The sequence below is a fragment of the Gouania willdenowi genome, chromosome 24, assembly GCF_900634775.1.
Source record: "Gouania willdenowi chromosome 24, fGouWil2.1, whole genome shotgun sequence".
In the NCBI taxonomy this organism is placed as follows: domain Eukaryota; kingdom Metazoa; phylum Chordata; class Actinopteri; order Blenniiformes; family Gobiesocidae; genus Gouania; species Gouania willdenowi.
In genome coordinates, this window is record NC_041066.1 from 16,853,775 (window position 1) to 16,874,358 (window position 20,584).

Genomic DNA, 20,584 nt, shown 5'->3' on the forward strand with positions numbered 1-20,584 from the left:
AGGGCGAGGAGAAGGCACAGACTTCAGGAAAAACATGATACACTATGATACACTCGTTCCTAGTGGTTAGGTTAATATTAACATTAAACGTCCTGCGTCATCCTCCATGATCTGAAATGCTACCACTACAGAAGAGGTTTCGTCTTGTACTGGGGGCACATAGTAATCTCAGCGATCACCACAGAGGGGTCCATGTCCACTTTGAATTATCACAATTATACGGTGTACACTTTAGTAAATAAGTAGGTTTTGAATGTAATCGTCTCTCAAAGTGGTCTGAGGTGCAGATCATTGCGTGTAATGGTCTGTGATTGTGACCAAAACAATGAGACCAAGTCCGTTTTAGGTTATTGCTATTATATGGTATACGCTTTAGCACATAAGTAGGTTTTGAGTTTATTTTAATAGGTGGAGAGAGTAGCAGCCTCCCACAATAAGACTGGAAGCTAGTTCCTCCTGTTCTTCTGGACAATTTAGATTTTCAGAAGCCCAGCAAACTGAGAACGGAGTGTTCTGCCTGGACGATAGGGCACAAAGAGGTTTCTAAGATATACAGAAGCTTGATCATGTAGAGCTTTCTAGGCTAACAAAGGATACAGTAGGTCCAAATGTATGGACACTCCCATTTTTTCCACAAATCATGATAATATGCAGAATCTGGATCCGATCGGAATCAAACTTAATAGGGTAATTGAGGAACCATCCCGATATAACTGAATCAAGTTTCATAAAGATCGGTCAATTACACTGAGATATACATTTTTAAAAATTTCCCAATTATAAGAGTTTGGGATTTTTCTATTTTTCAAACTAAACCAGAATCAGTATATTGATCCATATCCTCTCCAAAATGTAACTAAATCATTCCATGGCCTGAGGTCTATCCTTGGTTAAAAGTCTATCAAAATTTGTTTAGTACTTTTGACGTAATCCGGCTAAAAGACAACCAAACAAATAAATGCCGGTGAAAATAGGACGTCCTTGGCGGCGGTGATAAATTGATCAGTTGAAGGGTAAACTTTTTATTTACTGTAAACAGGGTGAACGTAGCAGGGCTTATTTGGAGATTATATAGCCACTAAATGGCACCAAAGGAACAACTTTTGGCCTCAGCAGAAATTAAGTAGAAACATTTTTCTGTTGAAATTGTTACTTAGAAGGTGTTTTAACCTGCAGTAAAGTCTTTATTGGCCACGAAGGAATATAGGTCTAACAGCCATTATATTGTCTATTGTTACAATTGTGGATTTAATAATGAAACCTACTTTATTAGAGGCTGAGATAGCAAATGGAAGTCTTTTAGTGGGAAAAGAATGTTTTTCCCATTTCAGATTCACATTTTCTGTTTCATTAAAACAAATGACAATGTCAGACAATGATAACCTGAGAAGTTGCAAAAAGAGGTTTAAAGCTATTAACTGACTCTAAATGTCATACCAAGCTGTGCAACTTGGCAGCAAAAAAACTGGTTTCGAATGGGTTTTTTTTTTTCTTTTTGTCAAAGTTGTTTTAGTTTTTTTTTCTCTCTCCCATCACTGTGGAGGACATTCATTTCTGGTCATTGTCCCGCTGTGTAACCCAACTGTGAGTGCATAAACTAACTGGGTCACATCCTTCCGGATTTGAGCTGAATTCCAGTAGCAACTTGTTTTAGTCACAATACGTATCTGGTTTCACCAAATGAATCACAAAATGTGTGTAACCTTTTTGAAGGATACCACAGCAATAATGGTGTTTAACCCCCTACCAACACATATAATTTTATATAAAAAATGGGGGGGGGGGGGGTGAAAGAAAGAGATAAAGAGGGAAAACCCTATGAATCTCAGAAGTGGCAGGACAGAAAAAGTGATGGTAGAGAGGGAGGGTTGTAGGGAGATTTTACTCATTAAAAAGGAGCACAACAAGGGGAAAAGGCATTAATCAGAGCTCGGTGCTAATGAGGCATTTACTCATTATGCTGAAATAGAGAGGCCAAGAAAAGAAAGTGGGAAGAAAGAGGAAGAGAGTGACACAAAAAGAGGATCACAATGAGAATTTGTAGAGAAGAGAAAAAAAAAAGGGTTGGCTTATGAATGGGAAACTTGAAGTAGTCACCATGTGTTGCTTCTTCAATTAGCTCAAATTAGCTGATCTGGTATGTTGTTGTTTCTCAAATTATTATTATGAAAACGGTGACTTAAATAAAACGGACATAGACATGATGTAGAAATGTATTTTAAAACAATGTGAAGTAGCTTTTGAAAGGCCTTTCATTCATCTTCTGTGGTGTTTGTCATTGTGGTTTTTTGTCTGCTGTTTACTCGCTAAATGAAGTCGTAAACCGAGGCGACGATCGTGACTGACTCATTGTTTGTCTTTGAGGCTTTGAGGAAATAAAACTGATGAAACTGAGGCCGGGGCGGCTGCTCTGCATATGCAGGGGCTGATGCGACGTGGCCCAAGTCAATAAGAAGAGACTGAAAGGGCAATAAATGCAACTAATATCCACCAGTGATGGGACAGTTGCTTCTTAGATGAAAGCTTTGGGAACATTAAGGGGAAGAAGACGCAATTTCTTGGACACATATGGCCACGGTTACATGATGTTTTTTTTTAATTAGGAATTATTTATTCGGATTTAAATAATTCTGAATTAAAGTATTCTGCTTTGTGTTTACATGGAAATAGCAATTCCGAATTATAGTTTACACGGAAACACGACTTTATTCAATTCCGCTATTGGTGTGGTTAGGGTGGCCATCTTGGATTATGACTTCACCAGCGCATCATCCATTAAACGTATACAAGATTGAGGAATTACTCCATTCGGAATTAAAATCAGAATAAACCAGCCACTTAATTTGAATTTAAATTTAATTCGGATGCCTATTTTCATTCGAAATTGGGTATTTACAAGGTCATTTTCATTCTGAATTAAAGGGGAATTAAAGCTCTCATGTAAACTTGGCCTATAGAGTAGTAGTGCTAATAAGGACCATTACAAATTAAGTTTTATGTACACAAGTTGTACAATGTAGTGTTGTAGTGTATTATTACAGCCACAGTCTTCAGGAAATGTTGTCATAACACAAGTTTAAATTACATTTCATAAGAATCGATACATTTTATAAAGAGATAATTAAATCTTGGTCAAAGCGTTAGATTTTTTTGAGCTGAAGCGCAACTACTCACAACGATGTGCCTGTGAATCAGGGATGGGCAACTTTTATCACAGCAGGCCCACAAAAATGTGATTGTCTGATCCGAAGGCCACATTATCAACATTCCTACCGGTATTAAGAATAACGACCAATCTGAGCATCAACACATGAAAGAACAAAGGGTTTTTTCTCATTGTTTGTTGTCTTTTTGTGTCATTTTTTTCTGTGTTTTTAGTACTTTTGTGTGTTTTTGGAGTCATTTTGGGAATTTTTGCTGACATTTTGTGTATTTTATGAGTCATATATGTGTTTTTTTTTATTAGTTGTGTGTTATGTTTGCATTTTGTTTATTATCAAGCTGTGCCTTTTTTAATTTTTTCAGTATTTTTGTCGTTTTGGGTATTTTTGACGTCATTTTGTGTAATTGTTAGGGTCTGTTTGTACATGTTTTTAGGTGGTTCTGTGTCTGATGTCCTTTTGTGTGTATTTTGAGTCTTCTTTGTGTATTTATGGAATCTTTTTTGTGTATTTTGCTGTTGTTTAGTGAGGTTTTTTTTGGATTATGTCGAGCTTCATATTACTTCCAATTTCTTAAAATACAATTTTGATGAATTTGCCTTAGAGGGCCGCACAGAATTAGACCAAGGGCCGTCAGTTGCCCATGTCTGCTGTAAATTATAAATCTACCCATCGTTTTGAGAAAGAGTTACCTAAAGGGAAATGATCTAAATCTAAAACAAACTTTTTGTGACTCAGCAAGCACAAAGGTTGTTTGTATTAGTCTAGACTTGGATGCATCTTTAAAGCATAAATACATGAAAAAAAGACTGTTTTGTTCTCTCTGACTGTTCTTATCATGGCTTTCACTCTATTTCCTACTGGCTTTACGTCTCTCACGTCTCATCCAAACAATTTCATGCTATCACACATTCATTCACCATTTTCTCTTCAGGGAAATCCAAACATTTTGTTGTTGACTCTGCCTTTGTCTCAGGCAGTCGCTTTAACCCACCGTTTCTTTCCCTTCGTGTTTTTCAGGACTCCGACCTTGTCCTGACGTTCAACCTGTCCATGCATCGCTCTTGGTGGATGGAGAACGGCCCCGGGTGCAGGGTGACACCCATCACCCCTCCTCCTTCCTGGGCGCCCGAGGACCACAGATATATCGCTATATCCGGCTGTCTGATGGATTTTCAGTTTGTCGAGGTGGCTCATTCCTCACTGCAGATCCTCCTGGCTGTAAGTTCTTTATACATATTTAAAGACACTATTATGTTAAACTCAGATGGTAGTAGAATACATACTTAGGTTTTATGGCTTTAAAAGCTCGTTCCATTTATTGAAATGGCCTCTGCAACTACAGACTTCATTATCATTGTCTACATGTGCTATTACATTCCTTTTGCTTCTCACTTTCAATATGAAAACATATGCATGATAACTATATAAGGGGCAGATAAAGTGTCTAATTATTCTAGCTCATAGACGCCTTCTAACATTTAAAGACTGGGTCGTTCCACTTGTGGTTTGCTCCACTGACTGAGGGCCCTTTTGCCTTTTTACAAATTAGCCACTAGCAGTGTGTGTTTGTGTGCGTGTGTGTGCATGTGTGTGGACCAATTCAATTACGTGTGTCATTGGTGGCTGACCTCCTTCAATTAACTTTCTTGTATAATTGAACTTGAAACGATGCCTTAAAGTCACGTTTTCCGTTTCTGTTCTTCACACTGTGTAATATTGTGACTAGAAAGCATTTCGTTTAAAACGTGAAAGGTTTCATTTCAAAGCAAGATCCGTGTATGTACAGATTTAAAGCTATGCCTGCTGTGTTTGTTTGGTGATTGAGTTTTTGTTTTTTGAATGTTTATAAGCTCATCTTTACTCAACAACCAAAGACGAGTGTATGTAATGCTAAAACTAAAAGGTTTGACACAATAATTGTTTTTTGTGGGGGGGGGCTTTAGCAGGGTTGGAGTCAATTATAATTGTAATCACGTAATTGATAAGTAATTACAATTATGGTGTAATTAGTGCCCAAGCACAACAGTGCATAGGACCCTATTGTAATGCACCTCGTTTTTATTATTGTTATTTTATTTACGGTGAAATTATTGCATTTTTGAGGGTCTAAACACCTTCAAAAACTCATGAAAAATTGTATGCATATTAGGACTGGTGAAATATTAGATATTTTTGGGGAAATTGGACATGTGAATAGCAAAATGACTCAAAGTCAGAATTCTACAGTATACTGAAGAACTATTACTTCAGTACACTGAGGATTTCTCTGATCTGGGTAAATACGGTTATTTGTTTCGACCAATTGACTTTGTAATTGTAACAGCATGAAAATTCAATAAAATTGTCAATTAGAATTGAATGCAAAACTGTTAAACCATGTTACAGTTCTATGTACAGCTCTACACATATCAATCAATCAATGCTTTCACATAATACATGATAAAATAAGGATAATGGCACATGGCTCCACATGTAGTTGACAATTATTTAAATATGTTTCATATCAAGCATTCACACATTCTACCATTTTAAAAAAAGCACAAAAAAGGCTCAAATGTCCACAGCAAAAATATGAAAACCAATATTTCCATTATTAGGAAGCCTAACAAGGTAATCAATAGATAGAAAAGTAATTAGATGATAGATATTTGTTTTTAGTGTATTTTACAGCTGGTTTAGGACCCGTTATCATTAGCGATGCTAACAAAAAGCTAACACAAGAGGAAGGGTAACTTTTATTAGGTTATTTATTTCAGGCTCAGTAATTGTGGTGAACTTTCTGAGGATAAAAAATTATTGTAATCGGAAAAAATGCTGGTCACTGTAATTGTAATTGAATTGTAATTGAACATGGCTAATTAAAAACGTAATTGCAACTGAAAAATGTAATTGACCCCGACCCTGGTCTTTAGATTTGGGAACATCTTACTCATCTTCAGCTGCTTTATGTTTTAATTAGTAAGCTGCTAATAACTAAGTTTGGCCCTGTCTGATCATACACTGGGGGTGATGTATGCAAATGTGCATACACGTGAACTCACTGTCAATGTGAGGGATTTCCTGCGCCCGGCTTATTGCTGTGCAATAACTGTTATGTTAGAATTTTTGTAAAGACATTATGCAACAAAAAAAAAATCTCTGGGAGAAATTATAGTCGTTCCATTTGCCTTTATTGCATGTGTGAAAGACAGACACATTCATTTGATATTCCATTCATGCCCGTGTCTTCATCATGTTTAATATATTCTCAAACTCACCACAACAATGGCAGCTTTGTCATTTGCTGCCTGCAGTGGAAATGGAAGTTATAGGATACATTGTCCGACTGTATGGTGTCACTTTGAGAGTGAAATAAGGTATTTTGGCTCTATTAAGTTAAAAACTTCACACCCACATTAACATAGAATGAGAAGAATAAGCAGCTTAGGAAACTCTTACATTATCGCTGGTTTCAGGGCTTCTTTCTCTCTCGTCACAAAAAGTTTTGTTTTTTTTCATTATCCGGCTGCTGTCTCTTACTCTTTCTCTTTGTTTTTCTCCCTCTCTCTCTCTCTCTCTCCCTCTCTCTCTCTGTCAAACTGTGATAATTAGGAAGTATGAGCAAGAACGGAGTGAGACGTATCGAATAGGAGGGGGGGGGGACACTTTTCATCCTTTTTCTGCATTTATTTTTTAGTTTGTACACAGGAAGGAAGAAGGGAGGAATGTGAGAAAGCAGAAACGAAAGGATTTGGAGGGAATTTAAATGTCTTCCCAACTATTCATGAGTCTGCTCTTGTCGCGCTCCCTCCGTGCCTTCCTGTCAATCGATGGTGGTACTTATACTGTGGCTGAGTGCCAAGCCACTGCACAGCTGTACTACTGTCTGCCTGTAATTGGTATGTGGAAACACTGTCAAGCACCGTGAGCACAAAGTCCCTGGGCTGACAAGTTTGGAGGTGACTAGCTGACTGGTTTACGGGAATAAACTAGAAGTGAGGGGTTTACATTGCCTCTCTCCTATAACTGCGTGGTTACAAAATGAGCGAAGAAGGAATATTTACAGTGCGAGGAAGAAGAGGAAGAGCAGCCGTGAAGGATGTGCAGCTGTGCATTTCTTTTGGCTGGATGGTCAGTTAGATTTGTGATTGAGTGGATGGTCTGTCTGACTGGTTTACAAAGGAAAGCAGGCGGAACATCACCTGGCAGTAGAAATACGAGCATTTACTTCAAAACAACTGCCACCGCCTGCTCTGTTAGATTTAATAAAACAAAGTTTAATGAGGTATGCTGATTTTGGCACATTTAAAATGTGACTTTCATCCATTCTGTTGCCCCACATTACACACTATTTGCACTTTGTTGCGCCACATGACAGATTGGTAGAGCACACAACAGCAACTAACTAACTTTAATGGTTAGTAACAAATGGTCCAAGATTGAAGGGCTTTGTTGTGATGGAGCAGATGTCTTAAAATGTGCCTAAAGCTGTGCTTATTTGGTAGTTTTTCGTCAAAATGTGCATTTGTTGTCAAACAAAAACAACACCATTCTGGTGAAGTCACCTTAAAATTGCGTCTAAATGATAAAAGGGGTGTCAAATTAGTTTTAGCTCAGGGGCCAAATACGGAGCAGTTTATTTTAAGTGGGTCACAGATTTTTGGCAGGAAATTTAGTAATTTTAACATTATTGTGCTGTAGTTTGTACTTCTATGTATACATTAGTGATGAAATATCACTAGACACTTTTTAGATTTCGTGGCCAATTTCTTTGCAATTTAAGGATATTTTGTGTAATAATTTAAAGAAAATTGCAATTGTTTTTTTAACAATTTGAGATTTAAAAAAAAATGTGATAGAAGCGTGGGGAAAATATGAGCCCTACTAATATTGTGGAGTTTCATTGTGTTATTTTGGATATATCTAGCTGAGATTACTTGGTAATTTACACAATGATTCATGGTTGTTTTTACCGGATTTGGCCCCTGGGCCTTGAGTTTGACATGTCTGATATAGAGGAATAGGATTGGATTCTGGTACCTTAGTTGAAGCAACTCAACTTGAAGTTTTGCTTGAAGATGCTCCTCTTATTTACAACGTGTATTCAGTTGGAAATACTTCAACTAAATGATCAGAATCAACATGACCTGAATAACTGATAACCTCCATAAACAATAATAATAAGATTTATGGGTAAATAAATTATATTTTTATACTTGAACAGTGTGGAGGTTTGGTTTTTACCACATATTTGATTGTATTGGTTTCACTTTCACAATGTAGAATATCACTGAGCTTTGGTATTGCATTTCTATCGCACAATAATGTTTTTTTCTTTCTCTTGGGAAGTCTGCATTACCCACAGCTAGCAATTATATTGATCAAATCTTACTATGAGATCACTTCAAAGTACAATTTTTTTTTAAGCAACGCATTTATTTCCTCTAAGATAAACATGGAGCAGTGTCACCATGAGAATATTACAGCTCTAGCTCTGATCCTGGTAAACCAAGTCCTTTAGGTCTAATTCTGCAGGGCCTGATAGGCCTGATTCCCTGACTTTTATCTGATGTTTTTTTTTTTTTTTTCTGATCACCAACAAGCCTTCACAACACCTTGACCTTTCAATCACCCCACACCTTCAAAAATACTATTTACAGCAGCGGAGAATTGATGACGGCACAAGTCCTGATGAGTCAGAACCTCACAGGTTTTAGGTAGGTTCTAGGTGTAACACTGCTCTCCCTTTTTATATCCTCCCTATCATAAAAGATTTCTTACCCTTCCTTAGGGAGGGCTGGTGATGGTCACAATTAAGCAATAAAATAAATCAATTTATTTTATTGCAATAAGAAAGCATGCATTGCTGTCTCATAATGATTGCACTTCTTGTAGTGTTGACCTTTGACAGCATGTGCAGACAAGTGAAAAAAAAAGGTAGGTTCTATTTACCAGCAAAAGGGTCTTTTCAGTTTGATATACGTACATTTAATAAAGTATTACTTTTTACATGTATTTATTTCATTAGTTTTGGTGTCTATGTTTTTTGTTATAATGTCATGTTGGGTTGCAATAATCTTCCGCACAGGCTAGAATACATTAGAATTGCAATTTATTCCTGTAGATTAAGACAGGCATCAGTCGAACCTCTTAATGAAATTAACAATTCTACACTATACATACTGTATCTGCTGCAATCAACTTTTATTGTTGTTGTTTTGAGAAGAAGACACGTCCTCTGCGGGGGAAGAAGGATGAGATTGGACCTAATTTGTTGATTGTTTAGTTCATTTGTTCTCGCTGTGAGCTGTGTGTATTTTCACTCAAGCATTAGGCCATTTAAACTAAGATGGATAAAAGTGATTATATGTAATTATTGGTTTTAATACAGCAGCGTTCCTCCAGGGAGAAGGTTTGCATCAATAATGAAACACAGGGGAGGGGCACAGACTCGTGACATTATTCAGCTCGAACATTATCAGCTCATGTACGGAGGATGTGACATCTTCATGAAAGCAAGGAAAGCAGCTGAAATCTAGTGTTTTTTTTTGAGAATGTCTTTTTTTTTGTGATGCATTGAGATGGAGAACAAAATAGGGAGAACATGGCGGTGACTGAAACCATTATCGAATTCAACAGAGATCGAAGTAACTAGTGTTGTGCTCAAGAGCACACTATCCGAGACCAAGACTTGCCCATGACCAGAATGCACCAGCACCAAGGCAAGACCAAGACTTTTGGGAGCCGAGACCAAGTCAAGACCAAGTCCGGGACAAGCTAAGACCGAGAGCAAGACCCAAAAAATATCAATTTTTAAACTTTGAAAAGGTTTAACAGTTAAATAACATTCTATCTTTAGTTTCTTTTAAATACAGAACATTAGTTTACTTTACATACAGAACATGTAAAACTCTCAAAACTCTCAACTACACAAAAAAACTGGTGCAACTGAATTCTTGGAAAAAAATAAACTCATATGTAAACTATCGATACATTCACAATTATTCTATATATCTGAAAACCAGATTTTTAGGTCATCCAAATGTACAGCCTCCCACCTCTCTCCGGCTTGTGTGTAGTGATGTGTGCGTCACTCAGTCACATTAGGAAGGTTGCAATCATTATACGGTGTGGATTAACGCATGAATAACGCATGATATCTATCGTTTTATCCAATTCTTCACTTTGTTAACAAATTGAAAAAAAAGTTTTAAAAAAGCAGGAATTAGTGCTGGTCTTGACGGAAAATCCCGAGTCCGGGCAGTCCAAGACCGAGTAACAATGCTTCAGAGTCCAAGACAAGACCAAGACCTTTAAAATGTGGTCTCAAGACCAAGACCGGTCTCCAGCACTACAACACTAGAAGTAACACAGTGATGATAATGAACTATTAACCTGAGCACTCATTCCGTTTTTTTCCAATCTGTTTTGTTCACTACATTCATTTTGGCAAAGTTTTCTCTCACCTTCCTGCTTTGTGAAGGACGACTGCTTTTGCCTTGTGGCTAACCTTTCCGTGCCCTTCTAAGGCGTGCCATCTTTCCCTGCTTTCCTCAAAGGTCTTGTCCCCTGTTGCTCTTCTGCTTTTCAGTCTCAGTCTACAGAACACACACTACAAATTCCACCTTTCCCCTATAACGCCACATCTCAGTAACGGGAGCTTTTAGGACTTGCTTCTTTAAAGAGAAATGTGGATTCAGTTATTTTCTCAAAGCTATGTTAAATCTCTTCAGCTATATAAGTTGTAGATGGTATTAAAGGCGTCTTTATGCAGAAGATTATTGGATTTCCGTAATCTGGTTCAACCTAGAAGTCCACAACACTTTTTTTATGTACATTTTATTGGAGACTGAATATCTGTTTAGGACAAATGTGTCCACCTCATGCCTCTATCTGCTACTTCCTGATTATGTGTGCTACTTCCTATGATGAATGATGAGATAAAATACAAAGAAAGAAAATGGCTTGCCAGGTATAAATCAAGGGCTTAACCCTCTTTATCGCCTCACACACAAAACACTCAGTTCCGCTTCTATCTTTCCAAAATAAAAGCCCCGGATATAGTTTATTTACTTGTAATTAACAGTTAACTTGATGTAACTCCTAAAACAACTAACATGGCTAGCCGCTAGCACGTCTGACTATCACACATGAAGTTGAATCATTAACATATATATTGTGTCTCCCTGAACAAAGTGTACAGCTAATATATGGGCATCTTGTTGTGAAAGGCTAGAAATGTAAATCATATTTCCATCTGTGCAGAATATAATTATGCGTTAATCTATTAGTTCAATTTCTGTCAGTTCTGTATGTTACAGGGGAAGTTGCCACCCTATTTAGGAAATTTCTACCCCATAAGCAAGGCACATTTATTTGTTTATTAATTTATATTGCTTAAGACTTTAATGAGTGTGGTCTCAGTGCTGTGGTTTGGTCAAAAACCAGATTGGAATTGAATGAAAAAACTCTTTTTAATGGTTTTTCCCTAAAAAAAAATGAATAGTCATCTGTCGATTGTTACTCTATTTTCAGTTGAATATAGTGAAATGACAAAATGTTATTTTAGTTGGAAATATTTCCTGAGTGTATACTGGCACTGAATCCGGCTAAGGTTACAGAGGTTCAATTGGTTGAGAATTTGGCAATCAGTCAAGACAACAACCCACTCACACTGAACTATGGTACACAACGGTTCAGTGTCAAGGTCCAGAATTATATCTGCCTAAAGACATTCATTTAATAAATTATTAAAATATTTTCATTCATATTCTATATTACTTTGTGGTCTCACTGAGAAAAGTTAAATGTTCTCCTCAAGTATGCATGGTTTGTCCTGCTGCTCTGGTTCTCTTGATACTTTAAATCTCTGTGTTTCAGCTCAACAATAAACTAGTGTCCTGTCCAGAGCGTATTTACTTGCTTACTGTAGCGTAGACCAATAAAACGATAAGCAAGTAGAACAGCAATGAAAACTTTCCACTGGTCCCCCAAGTCTGGTTTAGACCCGGGGTGCGTCTGAATACGAATATTCCCTCCTATCTCCTTTCCTGTCCACTTTTCCTTAACCCTCAGGAGTGTTTAAGTGGCTGTCATGATAAGGAGCATTCCAATTCTTTAAAAGCTAAGCTAAGGAAAGGAGGCTCAAGGCTTCAATTATAATCTCTTTTAACCTAGGAAACACTGATGCATCCTTTACCAAAGGAGACGAGATAATGCTGCCCCACAATTCCTTGCCGCGACAACATTTAAAGGGACCAAGCTCATTCGAGTAGTCACGGAAACTCACAATGACTGAAAATAGTGCCCTATGTCATTCAAGAAGAAGGGATCAGAGACATTTTCAGCCACATTATGTGTTTCATTCACCTCAGAATGCTTTGTGCAGTTGTACATTTGTATGCCTACAACGTTATGTAGGCCTATATATTGCATAAATGTAACAATTTCATAAAATTATACTTATTTTGGATTAATGTTGATTTCTGAGTGGAAGGTGAGTGTGAGCAACCGTTCTTTCAGTAGCCTCTTTTCCTTTGATTTCAATTCAAACCTTGTGATATTTGAGATTATATCAGCAGTTAGAGGCACAGGGGAAAGTGTTATAAATGCGCTTTTAGTAGTCCATTTCTGGAAATGTGTGGTTTTTTCACCACGGCAGACCTCACTAACCTTCATCACCGTCTGATTATTACGTCACCTCGTGGAAGTGCCTCTGATTGTCAAAACAAGTCCTTTAGGAAGTCTCCTAACACTTTTCCTTAATCCTGTGACGTCAGCCATGGTGTTAAGGAAAAGTGGATAGGAAAGGAAATAGGAGTGACTATTCGGATGCACCCCTTTTGCCCCTATATGTTGTCCTTCCTCAACAATCTCGTCTAGACATAGCATAGTGGATAGCAGACAGCTTTGACTTAGCTTGAGCTTTATCGGGCAAAAAAACAAGATATCATGGTAAGAATGAAGGAAAAGATCTTCTACGAGACTCCACATCCCACAATGCAATGCGCGAAAATGCGGTGGAGATGAAAACAAACTTTCAAGTGGCAATTTTGACCTATTTCCTTCCTTTTTGGAGTAAACAATTCTAGTCATTGATCGACGAGGCAAACACTATGATTTCATCCAATAAAAAACAGATATTGTGGGGTAGCAGCTTTAAAAACATTGCCCCCAAAGACCTTTTGTACATAGAATGTGGAGCATTCTGCTGTGAGGTGGAGCGGTGGCGATGTGCACGTCACTGACTGTCAAACCCTTCAGTGCAAGGATCCTGTTGCAATCGTACGCATGAGTGGGTTTGTTTTCCTTTTCCACCCGTCACGTTTAACATTGTATTCTTCATTCAAGGACGTTGAATTCTCTGCTGGATAAATAGATAGAGGATCAAAGTGGTTTCTCTCTTACACACTAGCATCTTTTAGCACCACCATTCTGTTAATCATCTTTTATTTGTTTATGTGATGTATTATGATAATAATGATGTAATATTCACAGATTCCTATGTGTGTAAAGCTATACAGTTTGCTTCTGCTTGGCAACAATCGTGTTAGTGTTGCATGCTGTATTGAAGGAGCCACTGTTTTTGCTGCCCTGGAGTTATTAAAGAAATGATGTCAGATTTATTGCCGGCTTGTGTTTTGCATTGTTGTGGGGGAGTAGTTTGTTTAGCATTCTTCAGATTTAACCCACGTAAAGCCAGAACAATAACAAAAGATGAAGAACTATTGTAAATAGTCAACGTTTGTAGGTTGTACGAAGGATAAACAATCCAAACTCATCTGTTAATAATGCAGCCCGCCATCTTGTTTTTGATTTCTCCGTTTCAGTGGGAGATCTAATCCAAGTCACTGTAAACCGGATATTATGTTTACATAATGCAACAGCCGAGATTAAGTTTTGAGAATATTAACAGGATATTGATGTGCAGAGAAACGTATTCGGTGGCAGCTCTGATCACTGCTCTCTGCATCCAAAGTCATTTTCAGAGGCAATGAGCCTGCAGATACTCGCTGAGTGGCTTCACATCAGGTCGTGTGTCTGAAAGCAGACATTTGACTTAGTAATGTTACTGTAAATTTTCTTTTATTCCTAGTTTTTGGTACATGGACAGGGCGCACGATGGCTTAGTGGTTAGCACGTCCGCCTCACAGCAAGAAGGTCCTGGGTTCAAGCCCTGGGGTGGACACTTGGGTCCTTTCTGTGTGGAGTTTGCATGTTCTCCCCGTGCTGCGTGGGTTTCCTCCGGGTACTCCGGCTTCCTCCCACAATCCAAAAACATGACTGTAAGGTTGATTGGAGTCTCTAAATTGCCCATAGGAGTGAATGAGAGAGTGAATGGTTGTCTGTGTCTGTGTTGCCCTGTGATGGACTGGCGCCCTGTCCAGGGTGTACCCCCGCCCAGCGCCCTATGAGAGCCGGAGATTGGCACCGGTAGAGCCCCGCGACCCTGTTAAACGGGAATAAGCGGGTATGAAAATGGATGGATGGTACATGGACAGAAAGGAAGGGTTAGGGCGGGTGGTCAATTTGAGAAATCAAGGAATAAGCAAGATCTTATGATCAGTGTCTTTTATCAGAGCATCTGAACGTGACATAAAGAAAATACATTGATTTTCTTCTGATGGTTTGTCACCTTGCAGTCGTTAATATTGAATGTTTCACAACTTTATAACAAATGGAAGGTATTGGAGCAAGAGGGACAGGAACACTGAGAAAATCGGGTTGAAGGAGGAAGGGAAGAGAAGCTTTGTGGGAGGTGATCATTATTTAGACTAAATGAGATCAAGACCTTGAGGCATACGCTGAATTTCAAATATCCACAGTTAACATTTATGCGATGGTGGGCTTGTGTCCCAGTAGTCAATAGAATACCAACCAGGTGAAAGTCAAGCCTCATGTGAGCAATAACATCCCACGCTTCCAGGTTAAAGTGTTTATTTAACGTCTCACGCAGACAAACACGTTTCTTTGTTCGTGTGAAATCTATTGTCTTCCTTTTTTTTTCCCACACATCTCTTTCTTTTTTTTTCTACTCTCTTGCCTCCTCTATCATTATAACATCCCTAAAATTCTAGCCTTTCATTGACCGCACCTTTCTGCATCTTTTCTCCAGTCAGTTGTGTCTTAAATGGTCACCGTGGAAACAGTGAGTCAATGAGAAATCACACCAAAGGTGACAAAGGTGAAAGGGCTTCCTCATAGCCTTTAAAGCATCACTCACAGACCAAAAAAAACACACATTTAAAGCCTTTTATCCAGCACACAGACTACACATCTGTAGCTCTTTTTTTTTATTATTATTATTGTTTATCACTCTTATCTAAAATGAAAATAAAATGCTGGTCCTTGATGTGCATTGTACCACAGACCTACAAACATGTGATTGCAATAAATGGCTTGTGTATAGGGATTTCTGCAAAGCTGCATTATTGCACACATTCAGATTTAATTTAATTAATTCCAGGCAACATCTGTACATTTGGGACTGCATCCAATCAGAACTATAATCATACAATGTTTTTATTCTTCATAATTATTAGATGATATCCTTTTAATACAGATTCAGCCAGGGCTGGGATCAATTAAATTTTACAGTTGCAATTAAGTTTTTAATTATAATTACTCATATTCAATTACAGTTCAATTTCGATGACAGTTACCAGCATTTTTTCCAATTCCAATTAAATTCCAATTATTTTTTATTCTCAGAAAGTCACTAACAATTACTTTCTCAATTAACTAAAGTCCAATTACAATTAATCACACTTACTGAGCCTGAAATAAATAAAGGTTAACCTTACTCTTCTGTTAGCTTTCTGTTAGCATCTCTAATGATAACGGGTCCTAAATCAGCTGTAAAATACACTAAAAACAAATATCTATCATTTCATTTATCATCCTATCCATTAGTTACCTTGTTAGACTTCCTAATCAATGAAAATATAGGTTTTTATATTTTTAGTGTGGGCATCTGAGCCTTTTTTGTGTCGGTATACCCCTCGATTAAAATTTTTTGTGAATGGTAAAATGTGAGAAAGCTTGATATAAAACATATTTTACTGTACATAGAACCGTAACACAGTTCCCCAGTTTTGCGTTAAATTATAATTGACAATTTTTACAGAATTTTCATTGCAATTACAGTGACAAAGTCAATTATCTAAACTCAATTAAAATGTAATTACGATTACGACAGAAACAGATTTTTTTTAAATTACAATTATATTCACGCCATAATTGTGAATAATTATCAATTACGTGATTACAATTAGAATTGACCCCAACCCTTGTTTCTACATGGTATTTTACTGTAGAATTTCCATAAAACCTCATGTTAAAGATTGTCAAACTGTGCTGGAGCTTCTTTTTTTAATGATTGTATAAACGTTACACAGTTGCAGCAATGGTTAGAATGTCTAGCTTCTCCACATCCCACAGCTGCTCTAACTGATTAACATCTGTGTCTGTGGAGGCCAATAGCGTACAGTGAAGTTTTTAGTTTTTTCCTCCAAGAAACCAGTAGGAGAGGATTTTAGCTTTGTGACGAGAAATGTTCGCTTGCTGGAAGAAACCTTTCAACGATGGTGTCCCAGATGCTTTAAAACCGTAGCTACCTGTGCTAGTGGGAGCTTCTTTTTCCTTCTTTTTGACTAGTTTGTCTATCAGATTTCTTGATTTGATTTAATTTTATTTCGAAAATGAACACAATATCAGTGTATCTCGCAATGAGGGAAAAAAAATGATAATAATAGTGATGGAAAAAAATAAAATGAAAATAAATCAATCCTGCTTATGAAGCCTATACATGTGGGAAAAGAAGTAGGAGGAAGTATATACTTATATGACCCTACCCTTTGTAATATCTAGTACTATATATATAATAATATACAGCTATTTACACTATAAATATACACACACATTATATATATATATAATTCATATGATCCATTATACATTCATCTGTCCACACATAGACAAGTATATACACACCTATTTACAGTTTTATTCCTTTAGCACTTGTGCTTTGAGAAGATAAATTTATGTATTTCTGTTTAAATTGTTTTAAATTCGGACATTTTTTTAATTTCAGCACACAAACTGTTCCACAACCTGGTACCGCTTACTTGTCTTCTCCAGACAAAGCTGTTTGGTGCCTACATCCCTACCACATTCGCAAAAATATATATTAAAAAAATATTTCTACTTGTCTGTTTGAGTTAATCATCAGCAAATCATTGTGATCGCCAGTATGTGAATAAATACAGTGGGTTGCAGCTGTGTATCTGTGTGCATGTGTACTCCCATCGATTCAAGTGCTCTATTTTGGAGAAAACTGTCAGCGTTGTTCTGCTTCACTTCCACCAACACTGGTTCTCTCCTGTCTGCTACAGATTTATGTTCAGTATCTGGACTATTTTTTCCTGCAGCGTTAAAAAAAGAAGAAGAAGAAAAAAAAACTCTCTCTCCTCTTTTGCTTTTCTCTTTTTTTTAACAGTTGGTGGGGTTCATCTATGCCTGTTATGTGGTCAAGCTCATTTCAGAAGAAGAGGACAGCTGTGAGTATACATGCAACTCAATGGGTTGATTATGAATAAGATATAAGCTAATGGAATTAAAATGTTTCGTTTAAAAGCTCACAGGAAACAGCTCATCAGCTGACATATTTGGTGGGTGCTGTGTGCGTAGCTTTTGTATAAATAGATGTTAATAAGCCTTTTTTAGGACACTATCTGTGCTACTTTCCTTGAAAGAAATACTATATATATTAGGGTGTGCATTGTCATAAATCTGACGATACATTACAATTCACGATTTGCATGTCACAATGCGATATATCCCGATACGATATACATCGCATTATCAGTAATTAAAAATGTCACCTTTACAAGTACAAAATGGTTTGAAATGCTATTTATTTCATTTTTTTTAAACTTGTGAACAGTACAAATGGTAACTCGCTGTAATTCAAGTACAACAGTTGGTATATTTATTTAACTGTCAAATTACATTTTTCTGAAAAGTTGAACTTTCGCTTTAACAACAGATTCTGATTCTGTTAAGTTCTTAAATTCTTAAAAAAATAAATAAAAATTACCTCATACATCTATAAAAGTGACCAGTATGTTTTATGAAAAGAAAGTGCAATCAACTTCCAAGCTAAAATGTTAAAATGGTAGTGAACGGGTGTTTATGTGCTATGCGTATGTTAGCGCAACTAAATGGGTTTTTTTTTTTTTTGTTAAAAAAAAATGATTAAAAAAAATGTATTTGGACATTTTTTGGATCGATACAATAATCATGCGGTGAAATATTGCGATATATTGCCGAATCGATCTTTTCTTACACCCTTAATACATACATATATATATATATATATATAGATACTTATTTTTTAGTCTTGTTTTTTAGTAGTTAGTCTGTGAAGCCAAATACAGTGGTATAAATTAGTAGTAGATATCCTCTATTATGTTGTTACGGTAGCAGAAGTATGTATAGATTGAATGTTAGATAAAGAGAGAACATTATTGGTGTAAAAGCTATTATTCCTTTACACGCTATCAAAAATGTGAGTGAGGGATATACAAGAAGCCCAAACTGTTGGGCCTTTAATCTTTTTTAATCAAACAGAAAGATCCTCTAAAACTGCAGTCGCAGGGTTTATATACGGTACTTCATCTACCCGAGACAGCATTTTCTTTTCCCTGCCCACATTATCTGTCACATACTGTATTAAAACTATGACCGCATCAATCAGCTAGACAGAAGGACTGTATCGGTAAGGTGAGGTGTGCGTTAGCCTGAGGTTTGTTGATATAATTCATATTTTGAATGCATTTAGATTGCATGTATTGTCCGTAGCTGAAACAGCACAGCCTTAGTTACGAGAAACATTGTTCTTTGTGTTGGGTTGTTTTTTTTTTTTTTTTAAACACCTACTGTATGTTTGGGGTTTAATCCCACCGCTATGCTTTCCACGTCTTCTCTTCATCAACAGTTGCTGCACGCTAGATCGGAGGAGAAAACAAATATTCAAAGCATAAGAATGACAGCTTTCAGCTCGTGAATGTAAAGGATTTCCACAGTGTGGGCTGTGGTTCTATGTATTATTCTAAATGTATGGCTTTGAATATACAGAAACTGTTTTTTGTTTTTGAATTTTTTATATTTTATGGCAATGGCATTTGTTGAGTTTAGCTATAAGTAATAGAATCACCTTTTTTCTCTTCATGGTGGTCATTAACCTACTAATTCCTGGATTCCCTGATGACGTGAAAGTTAACCTCGTTATTGTATTATATATCATATACCATTTAGATTTATTATAAATCTAATTTACACGATCAACCATTTCATTAAATGCAAGAGCACTCTAGAGTGCAAAACCTCTATCAAGTGCCAAATCTTCTTGCCAGATATTGACAGTTATCTTTATCTGTGATCCTGATCATGATACCATTATTATTCAGACTCGAAAGGCTTGGAATACATTTCTGTCCCTATTAATAATGATACAGACTGTCCAAATGTATGGGCACAAATTATGATGAAATGTGCAATCCTGATCCGATCCAGATGCAACTTGTTAAGGTGATTGAGGAACCAACCCGACATAACTCCAGTCCATTTTCATAAAAATCGGTCAGTTACGAACCAATATATGATATTTTGAAATGTCACCAATAATTAGATTGCTGGTGAAAATATGACCCCCTTGCCAAAGTTTAAAAGAAACAATGTATTTGCCGTGATATGTGTAAAACATTCATCTTTTCTGTGACACAAATGGACTTACCTGCAGCCCTTGAATGATTGACTTACTAAGCTGCGAGTGCAGACTCTTGGAGCGACTAAATGTTTCATTTCTCATATATTTCCAGTCCACCTTATGAACTAAATCCCATCTGCTTTATTCTCTTTACTTGGAAGCTGCAGGCCTGAATAAGGCTATCTTGAATTTATTGATTTTTACCGTTGCTTCAGCGGCAGAATTCAAAGGGAAACTTGTAGCCCACAGGTTTCTCCAGGAGGACCGTTCATGTACAGCAGCGCGCAGACAGGAGATGAAGATGGAGGCTAAATAGGCTCGTGCTGGATCAAAGTCACCGTTCTTTCATGCCGCACGCCTCTCCTACGTACTTACCACCTTCAACCACCATCAGCGAGCATCAGCCATAACGACTATGAAAGAGTGGGGGGGGGGGGGGGGCATGAAGAGCCTTTGAGGTTTTATTCCTCTCCGTCTTTTATCGGTACACTCATTCATCAGCACAACCAGTCTGATTGGGATGCATTCAGACTTTTCACGACTGGCAACCCTTTACCGAGTTACATTTGAAGCTTAAATGTGGCCAATCAACATGCTTATCCTGGTTGCTCTCTTTAAAATGTGTGCCATAATATGAAATAACTCATTTCCCTCTATTTATCCACTTAACAAA

At 37.1% G+C, this 20,584-nt stretch overlaps 1 protein-coding gene across 1 annotated transcript in view; it reads left to right on the forward strand.

The window, feature by feature from the left end:
- Positions 1-20,584, forward strand: part of nkain2 (sodium/potassium transporting ATPase interacting 2) — a 107,422-nt gene that overhangs the window by 70,882 nt on the left and 15,956 nt on the right. The window contains exons 4-5 of the mRNA XM_028439291.1: positions 4,182-4,382; positions 17,641-17,701. Coding sequence (XP_028295092.1) covers positions 4,182-4,382; positions 17,641-17,701 — 262 coding nt within the window. The remainder of the gene's footprint in view (positions 1-4,181; positions 4,383-17,640; positions 17,702-20,584) is intronic.